The following is a 15,615-nucleotide window of genomic DNA, read 5'->3' on the forward strand; positions in this document are numbered from 1 at the left end:
GCCCTTACAAAGTTCAATTGCACAACACACATGCATACACAAGATTTAGACAGTAAATGATGACAGAAGCATACAGAGGTTTTACTCAAGAGTGAAAGTAGACTCTGAACAACAGCAGTATTTACACATTTCAGTGTTTTATTTGGTAGCGACACATGCACACACTTCTGATGCGGTTTTACCATATACTAGCTGTTGTTCTGTGAATCTGTTGTTCTATTAGAAACTCATTACATAAGCAATAACCATCATACACAAAGAAAACAACAGGAACCAAGCAAAACGTTTGGACAGTTAATATCATAGACCATTTTCAAATATTCAGAGAAAAACAATAACAGAAAATGAGTGTGTGAAAAAGTGACGTGAAAAGCGTGTTAACCGTGTGCAGGAAACGTGATAACCGTGTGCAATTTAGTCGTACTGCTAAAAACTGCTTAGTCGTACTGCTGATAATGCCAGTGCATGCGTTTACATCCATCTTTCAGCAGTCGGAGCAGCGCTTTGTGAAATTCATTCATACAGTCAAGGGGTTGAGTGAAGCTGTGTCCCGGCTGAGCGGATCTCTAACTTCCTGTGGCACGTTGGGTGGTTTTAAAGGTGATCAAATCTTACTAACACCAAACCTCACTGCGCTCCGCTTTCAGGAGTGGATTCGTTTGTCTGGACTGATGGGGACGCAGCGTCACTCGGTGTCAGTTAAAAACACGTCACTGGTCTCTCGCTAGACAAAGTCTGTGAAATCGTCGATGGTGGACACCAGCCTCTTCCTCTGGCTGGCGTCCGGGTTCGAAGCAGAGCCGGAGGGCTGGTGGGCGGGTTTATTCTGCATGGGGGCGTGGCTTTGGGTCAGAGAGATTGCGTGAGTGGGGCGCGACTGAATTTCCTCCTGAGCCTGTTGATGGAGAAAACATCCACCATGTAATATATATTTCATCCAGCATACAGACACACTACCAAACAAAACTTTGGGGATATGGGAAAACTTTTTTTCCAATATAACAATATATCTTTTTACTATCACTTTTTAATTTGAACAAATCCTTGCTGAATAAGTATTCATTTCTTTCAAAAAATTAAAAAAACTTTTGTACCCGTGTCCTGATCCTCTTGATGTGTCTCAATCTCGCCAGCCATTTTGAAGCGTAGGCGTCTGATGGGTTCGCTCTACACTGATGCACCAGTGATGCCATCTATACAAGACAAGAAAGCAGATAAAGCACTCATTAAAAAGGTTCAAAGGCAATGTGATCATTTGAAATGACTGTTTAAAGCAGTGGTCTCAAACTCAATTCCTGGAGGGCTACAGCTCTGCAGAGTTTAGCTCCAAATCACACCTGCTTGGAAGTTTCTAGTGATCCTGAAAACCTTGATTAGCTGGATCAGGTGTGTTTGATTAGGGTTGGAGCAAATCTGTGCAGAGCTGTGGCCCTCCAGGAACTGAGTTTGAGACCAATGGTTTAAAGAATGAAAACAGAAGCTATGACCACCTTCTGAATTGTGATGTATTTTCAAGCAAAATGAACAAGAAAAAAAGTGTAGCGTTGGACCAGATTCTATCAGTCAGTTGTTGATTGGACTGTGAAAGGTGAGTGCCGTATACTGGAATACACTTTGATCTAGGATAGCAACATGGTGCCAGGATTGCACATAAATTCCCAAACTAAAGTACTTTCTGTCTCCTAAAGTTCCCTTGTAACCATGGAAACAAGAAGTTAATAATCCACCCCAAAATAGTCCATGTCCCGGGTGAAACCCGAGTTCTGCGTTTAACCTCCCCTGACTTGCTGGCCATTTTGTGGCATGTGTTGCTAATTGGAGCCGGAGGCAGTGGGCCGCGCTTTGGAGGTGAGCCTGCAGTGATTTGGAGGGTCTCAGAGGAAAGCGTGGGTGTGTGACTCACACCAAACAGCCTTATTACATACTCTCCACTTATCACAGTAGGTGGGAAGAGAACTAACCCAGAAAAACAGCATATTTATGCTAAACAGACTGCGTGGTGAGAGCAACGGGCACTGAGATCTGTATGCCTCAAATACTTTTGTTTTACGGAAACGGTCTTTATTAGTGTTTTCGTTAAGGAAAACATCAGTATTACCGCGCATCCTTACCACATTAATAACACCTCAGATTATGACGTATGATTTGCACCTGAAGAAAACAGCTACTTTGGAGTCAAAATCAGGCATGTAAAAAATTACACTTAAGTGAAAGCAATGTGACATTTTGCTCAATTAAAAGTCCAAGCTAAATACTTGAGTGACAGTAAAAAGTACGCTTTTTAGTAAAAAATTGTGCTTAAGTATTAAAAAATTAGAACTAGCCAAGCAAACATTTCTGGTTTAAGAATTTTAAATCTTTATCTTATTGTTAAGTGAATTAATTGTATACAATGTTGTCAAACAGAAAAAAAGGGCTTTTTGTGCAGGGGAAAAACAAACACAAAAGTGCAGTGGTCAAAAACATCTTGAAACTTGTTTCCATCGTGGAATAAAAAATAAAATAAAAACATAACTATAACTACATAAATAAAAAGGTAACTGCAACTATTTATCTTACAGCTCTGACTTCTGAGTTTGTAGCTCTCAATTCTAGCTTTTTTTCTTTGCCTATAAACTTTTTTTTATAGGCAGAGAAAAAAAACAGTTCTCAGATTTAAAAAAAACAATATACATACACATACATATATATATATATGTGTGTGTGTGTGTGTGTGTGTGTGTATACAGCGCCTTTATCTAAGTGATGGGAAAGCAAAAATGTGGAGAAAAATAAAGAGTGAGAGATGTAAACTCAAAATTGTGGGGGGGAACAAAATCCAAAAGAAAAGAAATCTGAATTGTGAGAAGAAATGTGAAATGTAAACTCTGAATTGTGAGATATGAACTCGCACTTCTGGGTAAAACGTCAAATTTTTGATATACAAATTTACACCCCACTCACAGATTATTTTTTAAAATTTTGTGTCAGAATTAGGCTTCCATATGAAACAGAAGAAAGAGACAAAAGACAAGAAGGGGTCTCACATTGGCGTGGAGTGCCATCTGTCTCACAAGCAGCGGTAGATTGCGGTCAGAAACGATCTTTGCCACACTGGTGTCGACCAAACCCTCCAAATCTGAGAGAGGAGGAGGAGTTACAGCGTTATTGTGCGCACACACACACACACACACACACATCTGATTCAAAGCGGCTTGTTTCACCTTTCCGGCACTGCAGCGTGACCAGGTTACTCTCGTAGTCGAGAGGCTTTATAAGCACCTCCACGAAGTTAAACTGTCCCTAAACACATGAACAAACAAAATATCATTTAACAATACTTCTGAAATAAATGTGGCAGCAACGGAAATGAGATGTATAGGGACCCTCTCACACACCTTGATAGTGCCAAGTTTGTACTCCTCTCCGGAGTCATTGTAAACCACCACCACAAAGTCATTACCAATGTGGCGTTTCTTATTGCAGCAGCCCTTGTCGCTCTCGCGGTTCGGCATCAGAGTGGCTATATGGAAAATCGCTGCAGAGGAGCAAAACACGCCTGCATTAGCTTCACCTCCTGCTCCGAACGCTCTTTATGAACACTTAAGAGTCTTCAGACGCTGTAATGAGCTTCACATAATAACGCTCAAACACTCGAAGCCAACACTGACTGAAGTGCCTACATAAATCATAATTCCCATATTTGAGGTCTTCACAGGCACAGTCAAGTGGTAGGGTGTGTCTATGACCTTTATTTTGTTTAATTAATAGTTATAAATAGTAAATGGTAATGATAATAATAACTACAAATGTATTGCTCATTGTTAGTTAATATTAATGTATTCATTAACATTAACCAAATGAATGTTGTTATAAAGTGTCACCATTTTAATATGTAAAAATATAACGTTTAACAATATAATAATTAGTTAGAAAAATTCTAGCTATCGTGATTTAGTTATTTTTATGAGCAACAATAATTACTATTTCTTATCACGACTAGCCTGACCTTGCATGATGTCATCGTGCCAGCAGTAGGTGAACTCTCCGTCGTCTCCGTACTGGTCCAGTCCACCCAGGAAGATCTGGTCTGGGTCGCAGTCCTTCAGGTGTATGAGTTTTCCCAGGCCTGTGAGGAACTGAGCGTAGCGGTTGGAGCCGTACTCGTTGGACAGGATCGACACCTCGTTATTCGCCTGATAATAAAAAAAACGTCAATCACTCAGACTTCCTCCAACATCTGAAACAGCAGAACGAACAGAGGAACACAACTACCTGCCCGGCTCCAACAAACACCACGCCGATCTTATGAGTGTCATACGGAGGCATCTGATCCAGGACTTTAACGGCACGATCAATCAGCTGTGAACGTGAGACCACACTACATTAGACAATGAAGAGGCCTATAGAAAGTGATTGGGTGAATCTCAAAAAAAAATAAAAATCTAAATCCAAAAAAAAAAAATATATTTTTTTGGATTTAGATTTTTTATATATATATATATATATATATATATATATATATATATATATATATATATATATATATATATATATATATATATATATATATATATATATATATATATATATATATATATATATATATAGAGCGAGAGAGAGAGAGAGAAGGCAATTATACATTATATATATTAAAATATATAAAATTAAAATGGTTTGTGCCAAAAAACACAGACCTTTAAAAATTATTTTCATTATTATTATTTTTTTTTTATTTACCTTTTTTGATTTGGTGTGAAATTACATGTAATGTATATACAAGATTTGCCCAATTATAAGAGAGATAGTCTCCTCACCTGAGATTTGGGCAGCAGGAGGGGTTTGTTGGCTTCATTGCCAAAGAACGGAGAGTGATAGAGCTGCAGGAAGACGAAGCTGCCGACAGAAAGAGGAGCAAAGTTCAGACTGAAGCTCCACTCCGACACAAGTGCACACTACATTTAATGCCTTTAAAGTCCGGCACAACTTTCATCTGCCTACACGCAACTTACCTCATCACACGGGAAAATATCAAAGCTAAAGGTGAAGTTTGGAGAGGATAAGCACTTGATCGGGAGAAGTGTCCCAAAACTCTCTCCAGACCTCTTGAGACCCATTAAATCTGGCCAACTAAAACTGTGCAAATGAGGATACAACTCCAGACTTAACATAAATCTTGCCATGACAATATCAGTGGAAAACATGTGCTGCACAGCACTACTAACAATATGAGCAGACGCATTTAGGATGGATACAGTAAAGTAACCAGGAGTGCTGAAAACATCTCAATAATGATGCCAGACAGATTTACATTTCATATTTATGATCAGCCACATATGGAATCTGTTTCTGTTTATATCTATCTATATCTATATACACACACACACACACATACATACACACGCTATACACACAAAGTTGTAAAATATATTTTTAGCCATATATATTTTCTGCTACTTTTGTTGTCTTTTTTGTAAGCAAATCTAATTACTAGTCAGCTGTTTAAATAAAAAAAAAAATTATTAATTATATAGATAAAGAGAAAGAATTGCTATATAGAAAATGTTTACATAAAACAAAACATTTTATATAATTTAAAAGAAAAATAATAAAAAAATATAGAATGCATTACAAAACTATACAATTAAAAAGAATATTTAACTATTTGTCATTATGCAATTTTATTTTTATTTTTTTTGGTATTATGGTATATACATACACAGTGCTGCTTGAAAGTTTGTGAAACCTTTAGAATTATCTATATTTCTGCATAAATGACCAAAAACATCATCAGATTTTCAGTCCTGAAAGTAGACAAAGAGAACCGAATCAAACAAGTGAGAGAAAAATATTTTCTGTCATTTATTTATTGAGAAAAAATATCCAGTGTTATATATCCCTGCGTTGCAAAAAGTATGTGAATCTTTGCTTTCAGTATCTGGTGCGACCCCCTTTTGCTGCAGTAACTGAAGGTAAAGTTTCTTGTAAATGCTGATCAGTCCTGCACAACAACATGTAGGAATTTTAGGCCAGTCCTTAGTGCAGAACCACTGAAACTCTGTGACGTTGGAGGGTTTTCTTCTATGAGCTGCTTGCTTAAGTCCTTCCACAACATTTTAATTGGATTCAGGGCTGGACCATTGGCCATTCTGGCCATTCCAAAACATTAACTTTGTTCTTCTTTAACCGTTCTTTGGTAGAATGACTCGTGTGCTTGGGGTTGTTGTCTTGCTGCATGACCCACGTTCTCTTGAGACTCTTTTCTTAAACAGATGTCCTGACGTTTTCCTTTCGAATTTGCTGGTATAATTCAGAATTCATTGTTTAAATCAATGATAGCAGGCTGTCCGGGCCAAGATGCAGCAAAACAGGCCCAAGCCATGATACTACCACAACCATATTTCACATATGGGATATGATTCTTAAGATGGAATGCAGTGTGTTCTTTTCTACGAACATAATAGCTTCTCATTTAAACCACTAAGTTCTATTTTGGTTTCATCCATCCATTAAAGCTTTCTCCAATAGTCCTCTGGCTTGTCCACATGATCTTTAGCAAGCAATTTTCTTTTTGGAGAACAGTGTATTTCTTCTTGTAACTCTCCCATGCACACCATGGTTACTCAATGTTCTGATGGTGGGCTCATGAACATTAACTTTAGCCAATGCGAGAAAGGCCTTTAGTTGCTTAGAAGTTACCCTGTGAGCATTTGCAACCTCGCAGACTATTACACGTTCTGCTTTGGAGTGATCTTTGTTGGTCGACCACTTCTCGGGAAGGCAACAGTGGACTTGAATTTCCTCCATTTGTACACAATCTGTGGATTTGTGGAGTCCAAACTCTTTAGAGATGGTATTGTAACCTTTATTTGGCCTGATGAGCAACATCAACTCTTTTTCCGAGGTCCTCAGTAATAATCTCCTTTGTTCGTGACATGATTCACTTCCACAAACATGATCAGACTTTGATAGATCCCCGTTCTTTGAATCAAACAGGTCACGTACTGACATTTGATAGTCATCGCACTGACTGAAAACACCTCTGCACAGATGGACTCTAATTTCACCTTTAAATTATCTGCTAATCCAAGAGATTCACATACTTTTGCCACTCACAGACATGCAATATTGGATCTTTTTAGTGAATAAATAAATGACAAAGAAAATAGTTTTGTCTCATTTGTTTGACTGGGTTCTCTTGGTCTACTTTCAGGACTTGCGAAAACCTGATTATGTTTTGAGTCATATTTATGCAGAAATATCGAAAAAAGGGTTCACAAACTTTCCAGCAGCACTGTGTATATATGCATTAAACATAGCTACGGTAAAGGGGAACACTTAATGAATAAGTGTTCGATTTCTGTTAAATAATAAAACACTTCTGTGCTTTTTGACCGCTCCTGTCCACATCCATCTTTAACCGCATGGAAAACAGAAACAGGACATTCAGAACTCAGTGTACCACTAAAGAAACTACTCCTTTTATGCCTCTATTCATACAGCAAGTGTTTTTTGAGTTATGGGGCCCTCAATCCTTATTAGGAAGTAATTGTGGCTTTTTTCAAAACAGACATGCTTCATATCGAACAGCAATCTAAACACAATTGCAAAAAAGCATTGTGAACCGTTTCGAGAAAAAGACAGACAACAGCTCTTAGTGTCTGACTGAACCCATTAAACGAGACACATACGGCCCGTGACAGAGAAGAAAACACTTTCAGGAAACTCACTAGGCTTTCCTGCTCTTTTGTCTATAAATAGCCTCTATAAATAGAGTCTATCGATCGTGCAACTCCAGCAGCACTGAACCTCTCAAAGACGGATGGCAGTAATTTACACGTAATTCCAATTCAAGGCAATGATTTGAAAGCGCTCAACTCAGAAAGTGCCTCACTTCACAAAACGAGTCGAGCGAGCGAAGGAGGCAGGATGATTTCATGTTAACAGGGGCGACAGATGATGACAGCAATGAAAAAAATGAGGCGGTACAGCCATATCATTACTCTCCATATAATGCTTTGCTTTTCCTAGAAAATGGAGCACTCGGTGCAGTGGGATCTAATGGATGCTGTTCAAAGACATTACAGGTGTGTTAATCACAGCCACACCATCCATTACATAACTGAGCAGACACGGATTATAGGGCTGAGCGATAAAACCATATCATATTGAGTCGCGATAAAATTTATGCTGATAACGATGATAAGTTCTGGACATTATTACTCAATATGGTTTCATAAATGTGGCAACAGCCACTCAGTGCTTGTCGTCAATAGGCTAACTATTATAAGGTTTTTACCGTTTCATTTGAGAAAAACTACTGTCAAACACACTGAAACTGAAAGTAAAACTGAAAGACCTTCATGACAACCCGCCAAAATAAGAGTTTAGTTTAACTTGAAAAAAATATATTGCTATTGTATACTAAAATGTAATTTTAAAAGCATTTCCTTTCCCATTATTGGTAAATTCAAATCGTGATATTGTATGAAATGGAAAGAAAATATTGTGATAATATATTTGGCCTTGTCGCCCAGTCCTAGTGGATTGTTGATAGTTGTAGTTTTGATAAGAACTGATACACCATTGCACAGAAGGCTTTTCCCTTGCATTATTTTATACAAATTGTCCCATCGTGCACATCTCCTTAATGAAAAACATCTGCTAAAAGTGAGATGCAATCAGAAGACATGTTTCCAAAAGACCTTGATGCAATGGCAACCGCTTCATCATCTCTGCTAAACTGCGTTTCTAGGGACTTTACAACGTGCGAGTAATAAAAAATGAATGCTGGTTAGGAACATGTTGCTCTCTCATATGAGGCTTATCTAGTGAAAAATAATATTACTGTCCTGTAAATCATACGCGTATATGAAAATAGCCTGTTTACTGCGTTCACTGCATTATTTTCCCAGAGCATTTCAGTAAATGGTTTTTACTGAGACGGTTCTGAAATGTAAAAGAGTTCAACAAGAATTTTAACATTTCTGCTATAAATGCTACTTCTAGATGATAACTGATAAAAACATCATAAAAATTAAACAAATCAAACTATTAATACTAGTTTGTGTAATAAATAAAACAATGTTACAGTGTTAAGCAACATATTATCATGGAACATTGGCTTACATTCAAAGACTACATTGAACAGTGAGATTAAATTATTAGCGTTTTAAACTAAGTGAGAGTTAGATGACGACAAAGGTAATCTAAATGTAATAAAAGATGATATGTTCTAATATTCTGATTTGCTGCTCAAGAAACACTTTTGATTATTATCAATGTTAAAAACAGTTGTGCTGCTTCATATTTTTGTGGAAACCCTGATAAGTTTTTTTGAGGATTCTTTGATAAAGAAAGGTTTAAAAGAACAGCATTTATTTGAAACACGAATATTTAGTAACGGTCACTTTTGATCAATTTAATGCATCCTTGCTGAATAAAATAAGTTTCTTTCGAAAAAATAAAAATCTTGCTGACTTAACTATTGAACAGTACTGTATTTATAACTGATATGGTGTTGATATATCATGCATTCCTAACTTTTAAAATACATTTAACATGCTTTGCATCCTTTTTGAAGCTTGAAAACTTTAGCTTGCGTTCAGTGTAATTGCATGGAAAACAAAAGTTTCTAATGCGTATAAAAGGAAGGCAGAATATGAGTTTGGATTTCAAGTTACCTGGGACTGAGTCCTGAGCTCTTCTCTGCGTTGGATGGACCTCCTCTGTTGTGGTACGAGTCTCGGTCCATCTTCCTCTCCCTGCGGGACGAGGGCGCAGACACTGAGATGGTGTGTCCGCGGGGTCTGTGTCCGGTGGGAGACAGGGATCCCGGCTGAGCCGTGGGAAACTCCAGCCTCATCCTGGAGGTGGAGGACGAGGAGACGGAGACGCTAGCACTGGAGCTGGACGGGCCGACTGATGTAATGCTCTCTCCCGGCCAGGTGCTTTCACCCGAGGCCTCTCTCTCGCTGGCCTGGACCGTCGGGATCCTAGAGCTGAGCAGGTCTCCGCCGGTGGCACTCTGGGCCACAGCCTTGGTGAAGGCCTCGGGGAGAGTCTGCAGCTCCGGGGACGAGCTTGATTTGCTCAGGGTGGTGGCCTGAGATAGTGGCAGGTCACTCTCTTGAAGACCCGGCGTGGAGAGTGCCGGCGGAGGCTGATCGATGGGGATACCGCCCTCACTCACCTCCTCCAGAGTCGACTTCTCATCGTCCTGACTAGAGGTTGAGGAGGACTTGAGAGAAGACACGAAAAAAAAATTACATTAATCAATCTGTGGTTTATCAATGCCAATAAAATAAATATACTTCAGCCTGTGGCTTATTCATTTCACTTTTAGTGTGAAAAGGCCTTTAGAGTTGCAAAAAATAAAACCTTTGGGTCTTATTACAAAACAAATATGCAAGCAGCACAGCCCAGGTGACAAAAAGGGATGCAAAAGTGAAGTTTCCAGAAAAACGCAATTGCATACTTTATTACAGAGTACCGCAATATTGTAATGCATTGTTTTTAAAAGTACTTTTACTTTTCCCCAACACTGATTATTGTTCCCTCACTCTGCTCAGTAAGCCGGCTGGGGTTGTAGCGGCGCTCATGAAGATGGGTTCAGACGCTACGGCCTCAAACTCCTCCAGCTCTTTGGACTCCGCTGCTGACACAGTCGCTCTGCTCCGTCCACCTTCTTCCAACACGACCGAATCTGTGAGATGGCAGCATGACAACAATAAACGAGATGTTGTCACAGCACACTGTATTACATCCATGAGCAGAGGAGCGTCTACCATATCTGCCATTAGTCTAGAAACTCTCCTACAGTCACTCTAATACATGCAGAGCCATCTGAAGATCAAACCTGCACAAACACACACAAGCTGATCGAGTTGAAGCAGGTTCAATACAGATTTGCCACTGAAAGGCTTTACAGAACATGCTTTTAGAGACCCAGGGAAATGCGAGTGTGTGTTAGATTTGAGGTCTGTATGCTAGTGCAGGGTCCTACGAGATGACAAAAGCAGACATACACAGCTAAAAGTCTCTCTCTTTCTGAAAAATGTGCCAAAATAATGATGACATTTAAAAACATATAGCTAAAACCATTTTCCAGCCCTTTGATATTTACATATTTGTTCTGAGCTTCCTCATCGGCCTTATTATCCTTCAAAATTCTTTAAATATCATATGATTATAATATCATGTATTTAGTTGATTTTTTTTAATTGACAGCCCTAACATGAAGGTATATATTGCTGTTTATTGATATAATTTGCTATACTGATGCAAATACATAAAATTATTAAATTAACTGATAATAGCAATAACACCAACTGAATAAAGCAAAAAAAGCAAGTTGATTTGACAAAATATACACTTTAGCACCTGTAAAAATACACTTTTCCTTGCACATTCATGTACATTTTAACCTAAAATACTGAATAAAGACAAGTTAAGTCAACTACCTACAACTATATTCTTGGTTTATATAGAATGACTGAAATATTTTCAGCCATCCCGTTTTGAAACATTTCAAAACCTTTATCATCCACATCGTCCAGCTCTAACAGGAACACTTTTATGTGGGTCAAACGGAAATCACACACAGAGGGAAAACATTCCAAGAGAAAGATGCCTTTCATGTCAAATTCACGGACGCAAGAAAAAGAGCAAAGGCAAGAGAAAAGAGCGTCCTGAATCAGGAATCAATCCCATCGCTGGTTCTGTGTGGAGACTGGTTGAGTTGACCGCTGATTAGTTGGTTTGTTCTGGATTGTTGAGTGTTAATGAAGACCGGAAGCTACAGAAACACTCTAGCGCGGCGCATGTATGTGCTCGAGGTCATATACACACACACAGCAGACATATCTACCTGCCCACGATATACTCCTGTGTAACCTGTCGGGCGTTTCGGAGGAGCAGAGAGAGCCCAGAGCACCCACTGCAGCGACAAACCCAGACAAAAACCAACACAGGCCAAGCCATCAACACCGCATGGACCCAGAGGAAACACACAGAAACAGTCAAAGAGAGACAGGCTGACACAGGGACAGATGTGCTGAGCGGCCCACTGTAGACGGCATGAGAGAAGGCCTTCAAACAGGTCTGCAATTACAAATACTCAGTTGTGGATGGCAGATGCTTTCTCTTTTTAATGTGTATCATTTATGCACAGTATGTTAGAGGGAGGTGAAACGGTCATTAAGAGGAATAAATCACTGAAACACTTGTGATTCTGCTGAATTAAGTTGCAACGTTTATGCTTTTAGCAGGCATGTTCATGTAAAATATTAAGAGTCTGTAAAACAAACACAAAAAATATATGTTTTCAGCAGGCCAGTGTATAAAAAAAAAACAGAAATAAATAAATAAAATAATTAATAAATGTATAAACAAACAAAAAGTTTTCAGCAGTTTGGTTTATATGAAAAAAACTATCTTGGAAATAAATAAATAAACAACTGTTTTCAGCAGGCCAGTGTATATACAAAAAATTTAAATAAATACAAATTAAAATAATTAATAAATAAATGTATAAACAAACAAACAAAGTTTTTCAGCAGTTTGGTTTATATAAAAAAAGCAAGATCTTGGAAATAAAAAAATAAAAAAAATAAATGTTCTCAGCAGACCTGTTTATATAAACCTGTAAGAGTTTGATAAATAGCTTTACATAAATAAATAAATAGATTTTAAAAAATAAATGCATAAAAGAATGTTCCCAATGTGTGATGTCACACATAAAAAAAAAGTGCTTTTACATACCATTTAAAAAAAATAAAAAAATTCTAGACAACATACAGTATCTATAATAGGCAGTACACAATATGGCTGAATTTGAAATAGCATACTAGTTTTGCCATTTCTGCCATATAATAGTCAACGTAGTAGGTTATTCTTAATTGAGCCTTTTATCTCTTAATTTGGAATAGCATACCTGCATGCTACCGAGTACACTCATTTAGCTGCTTTATTCAGCTAATGACATCCAGACATGATCTTGCACATAATTATAATTATTTGGCATATTTAATATGCCTGACATATACACACACACACACACGGTTTAAAAATGTAAAACCTTAACTAAAATTTAAATATATTTGGACATTCTGTGTATACAAAAAAATACTTTTACATTTGTAGGAAATACTCTGTGCACAGTACACATGCTACAGAAATGCAGTGTAAAGCACAGTAATGCTATTCTCAGACTCAGCTGCAGCACTTGATATTACAGCTCGCAACATATCTACTCTAGAAACTCCATTCCAGCTCCAGAGAAATATGCTGAAACAGTGTTGTTTTGAGAGACGGCAGCTCACCGGTGTTGGAACGCTGGATGGGGCCGGGCCTCCCCTGCGGCTGGGGCACGGGGGTCTCGCTCTGGGGCTCCTTCACCCCATCCATGGCCATCAGCACACTGGACAGCTCCTGCAGCGGGACGTTCCCCAGCTCAGACGAGAAGGGGCTCGGCGGGTTCTCCAGACACATCAGCCAGCTGGTGTTACCTGAGAGCAGATTTACAGAGCCAAACTCAGGATGCACGCTTTAAATCATGATAGATAACTCAAACTAAAGTAAAGAAATATAAATAGTCTATAGAAAATACTTAATTCTTAGAGCAACAGAATAGTACTTTCAGAAACTATTTCCTTAGGTGCATCTTCAAAACATCACATGGTGACATATTACAGTTGTTGAGAAAACAAATAAATGTTTTTATTAAGGCTGTCACTAACGATTATTTTGGAGATTGGTCAATTAATCGAGTAATCGGATAATTATAATTATTTGTTTATTAATAAAAATAGACCTATGCAAACAATATCCTTTAAAATACATATATAATAGCAATGAGGCAATAATTAGTTCAAATAAAGTATAAAAAGCAAGTAATAATGCGGTTTTATTGAACAAAACAATAGAGCTATTGTATATTACGCATTATAACAAATGACGGCCTGACGATTGTTTTTACACTTTACGGTGTGATCTAATCCTTGGTTAATATTGACTAAACAAAACATAATTCAAATCTACACTTAATCTTAAATTTTGGCCATTTCTTTACAACAGAAATGCTATCGCCACTGTAACTTCTTGAATATGTGGACATTGAAAAGTGTAAACTTGGAGTGAGGGTTTAAACGTTTATTTTGAAATTGCGATGAACAGTTAGCATATTGAAAAAGATGTTGATGCATGGTCCAGTGTTTTCGTAGGTTTGTAAATGATTTACTTCACAAATGTGATGAAATGGGGCATGTTGCGTTCCCAGATGAATGTTATAATAAAACCAAACTCACAACAATATGCAGTGTATGATATGATTTGAATAATTCGTTACATTTATATAGCGCTTTTCTGGGTACACAAAGCGCTTTACAAAGAAGGGGGGAATCTCCTCAAACACCACCAATGTGCAGCATCCACCTGGATGATGCGACGGCAGCCACATTGCGCCAGAACACCCACCACACACCAGCTTACTGGTGGAGAGGAGACAGGAGACATTTGAACAGTTTGTGTGGAGCAGCATTTACCACGAACTGAGCCACTCTGACCAGTGACCTACACGCATGTAAATAAAGCACGTATATTAACCGGCATCACATATTTAATTGAATTGTAGCATTTTTGAATTCACAATAGCATTATGCTTTATTATGATTTTTAAATAGGTTTAATATATCATGCAGCCTTGGAAAACGGTCTAATAATGCGTTTCATGGATTCTCATCCGTGGAATCACCACTTCCGTTTTTTTGCCGTTTACTCAAACTAACAGGGGCAAAATGCAATCGAGGATTTTATTATAATTTTTTTTTTAAATCGAGTACTCCAATTGAATCGAGGAATTGTATCAGCTGTAGTTATTATAGTCATCAGGATAACACAAATACATTTATTTTTTATGAAAATGTAAAATACTGTTGCATGGAAAGCAAAAAATTATGCACATCCACAAACACACACACACACACACATAACGGATGAGGATCTGGTCATACTGAGACCTCCAGCTGTCTGTTTACACCTACAGCTATATGCCCATGTACCCATTTAACCAACATCTGCATCAGCATCTGCCCACCCGCACCACACATCCGGCAAACACAATTACACACTAATGAAATAACCTGACTCCAGGCACCAGAGACATGTCGGATCTCAGCTTATACAGAGATTAAACAAAGAAAGAAAATGGACATTTATGAACATAAATACTTAGTGAATCAATAAATAGTGCTTTTATTTTACCTCTTTTATTTCAAATAATTGATTAATTTGATTTAGTATTACTTGCTTAGTTTCACTATTTTTATTAGACTGAAGTATTTTTAGGTGTTTGGAAAGAAATAAAATGCTTGCAAACACTCAGAAAAAAAAAATGATACAAAAGGCACATCTTTGTACCTAAAGGGTCCATATTAGTACCTTAAAGGTACATATTAATACCTAAAAATTACAAAAATGTGCTTTTTGAGAAGGTGACATTTCGTGACATTTTATATACATTTATTAATAAAATGTCAAATAAACACCATTTTATTAACCTTATTTTTATTTTACTATTGATTACTTGATTAACTCGACTACTTTATTATTAGAACATTATTTGACCATTTCTCATAA

General features: G+C 37.7%; 1 protein-coding gene across 4 annotated transcripts in view; it reads right to left on the bottom strand.

Annotated features, from left to right (window-relative positions):
• LOC306872785 (tuberin-like) overlaps positions 1-15,615 on the bottom strand; it is a 48,212-nt gene continuing 32,597 nt past the window's right edge. For all 4 annotated transcript variants that reach the window (XM_079421620.1, XM_079421618.1, XM_079421621.1 and 1 more), the window contains 11 exons: positions 13,302-13,487; positions 10,542-10,684; positions 9,663-10,219; positions 4,797-4,875; positions 4,255-4,341; positions 3,989-4,175; positions 3,378-3,517; positions 3,204-3,282; positions 3,027-3,118; positions 1,095-1,193; positions 1-895 (listed from right to left, as the gene is read on the bottom strand). In XM_079421620.1, the coding sequence (XP_079277746.1) occupies positions 725-895; positions 1,095-1,193; positions 3,027-3,118; positions 3,204-3,282; positions 3,378-3,517; positions 3,989-4,175; positions 4,255-4,341; positions 4,797-4,875; positions 9,663-10,219; positions 10,542-10,684; positions 13,302-13,487 (1,820 nt within the window). In that variant the 3' untranslated portion in view covers positions 1-724. The remainder of the gene's footprint in view (positions 896-1,094; positions 1,194-3,026; positions 3,119-3,203; positions 3,283-3,377; positions 3,518-3,988; positions 4,176-4,254; positions 4,342-4,796; positions 4,876-9,662; positions 10,220-10,541; positions 10,685-13,301; positions 13,488-15,615) is intronic.

The sequence above is a fragment of the Barbus barbus genome (assembly GCF_936440315.1).
Source record: "Barbus barbus genome assembly, chromosome: 7".
NCBI classification, from domain to species: domain Eukaryota; kingdom Metazoa; phylum Chordata; class Actinopteri; order Cypriniformes; family Cyprinidae; genus Barbus; species Barbus barbus.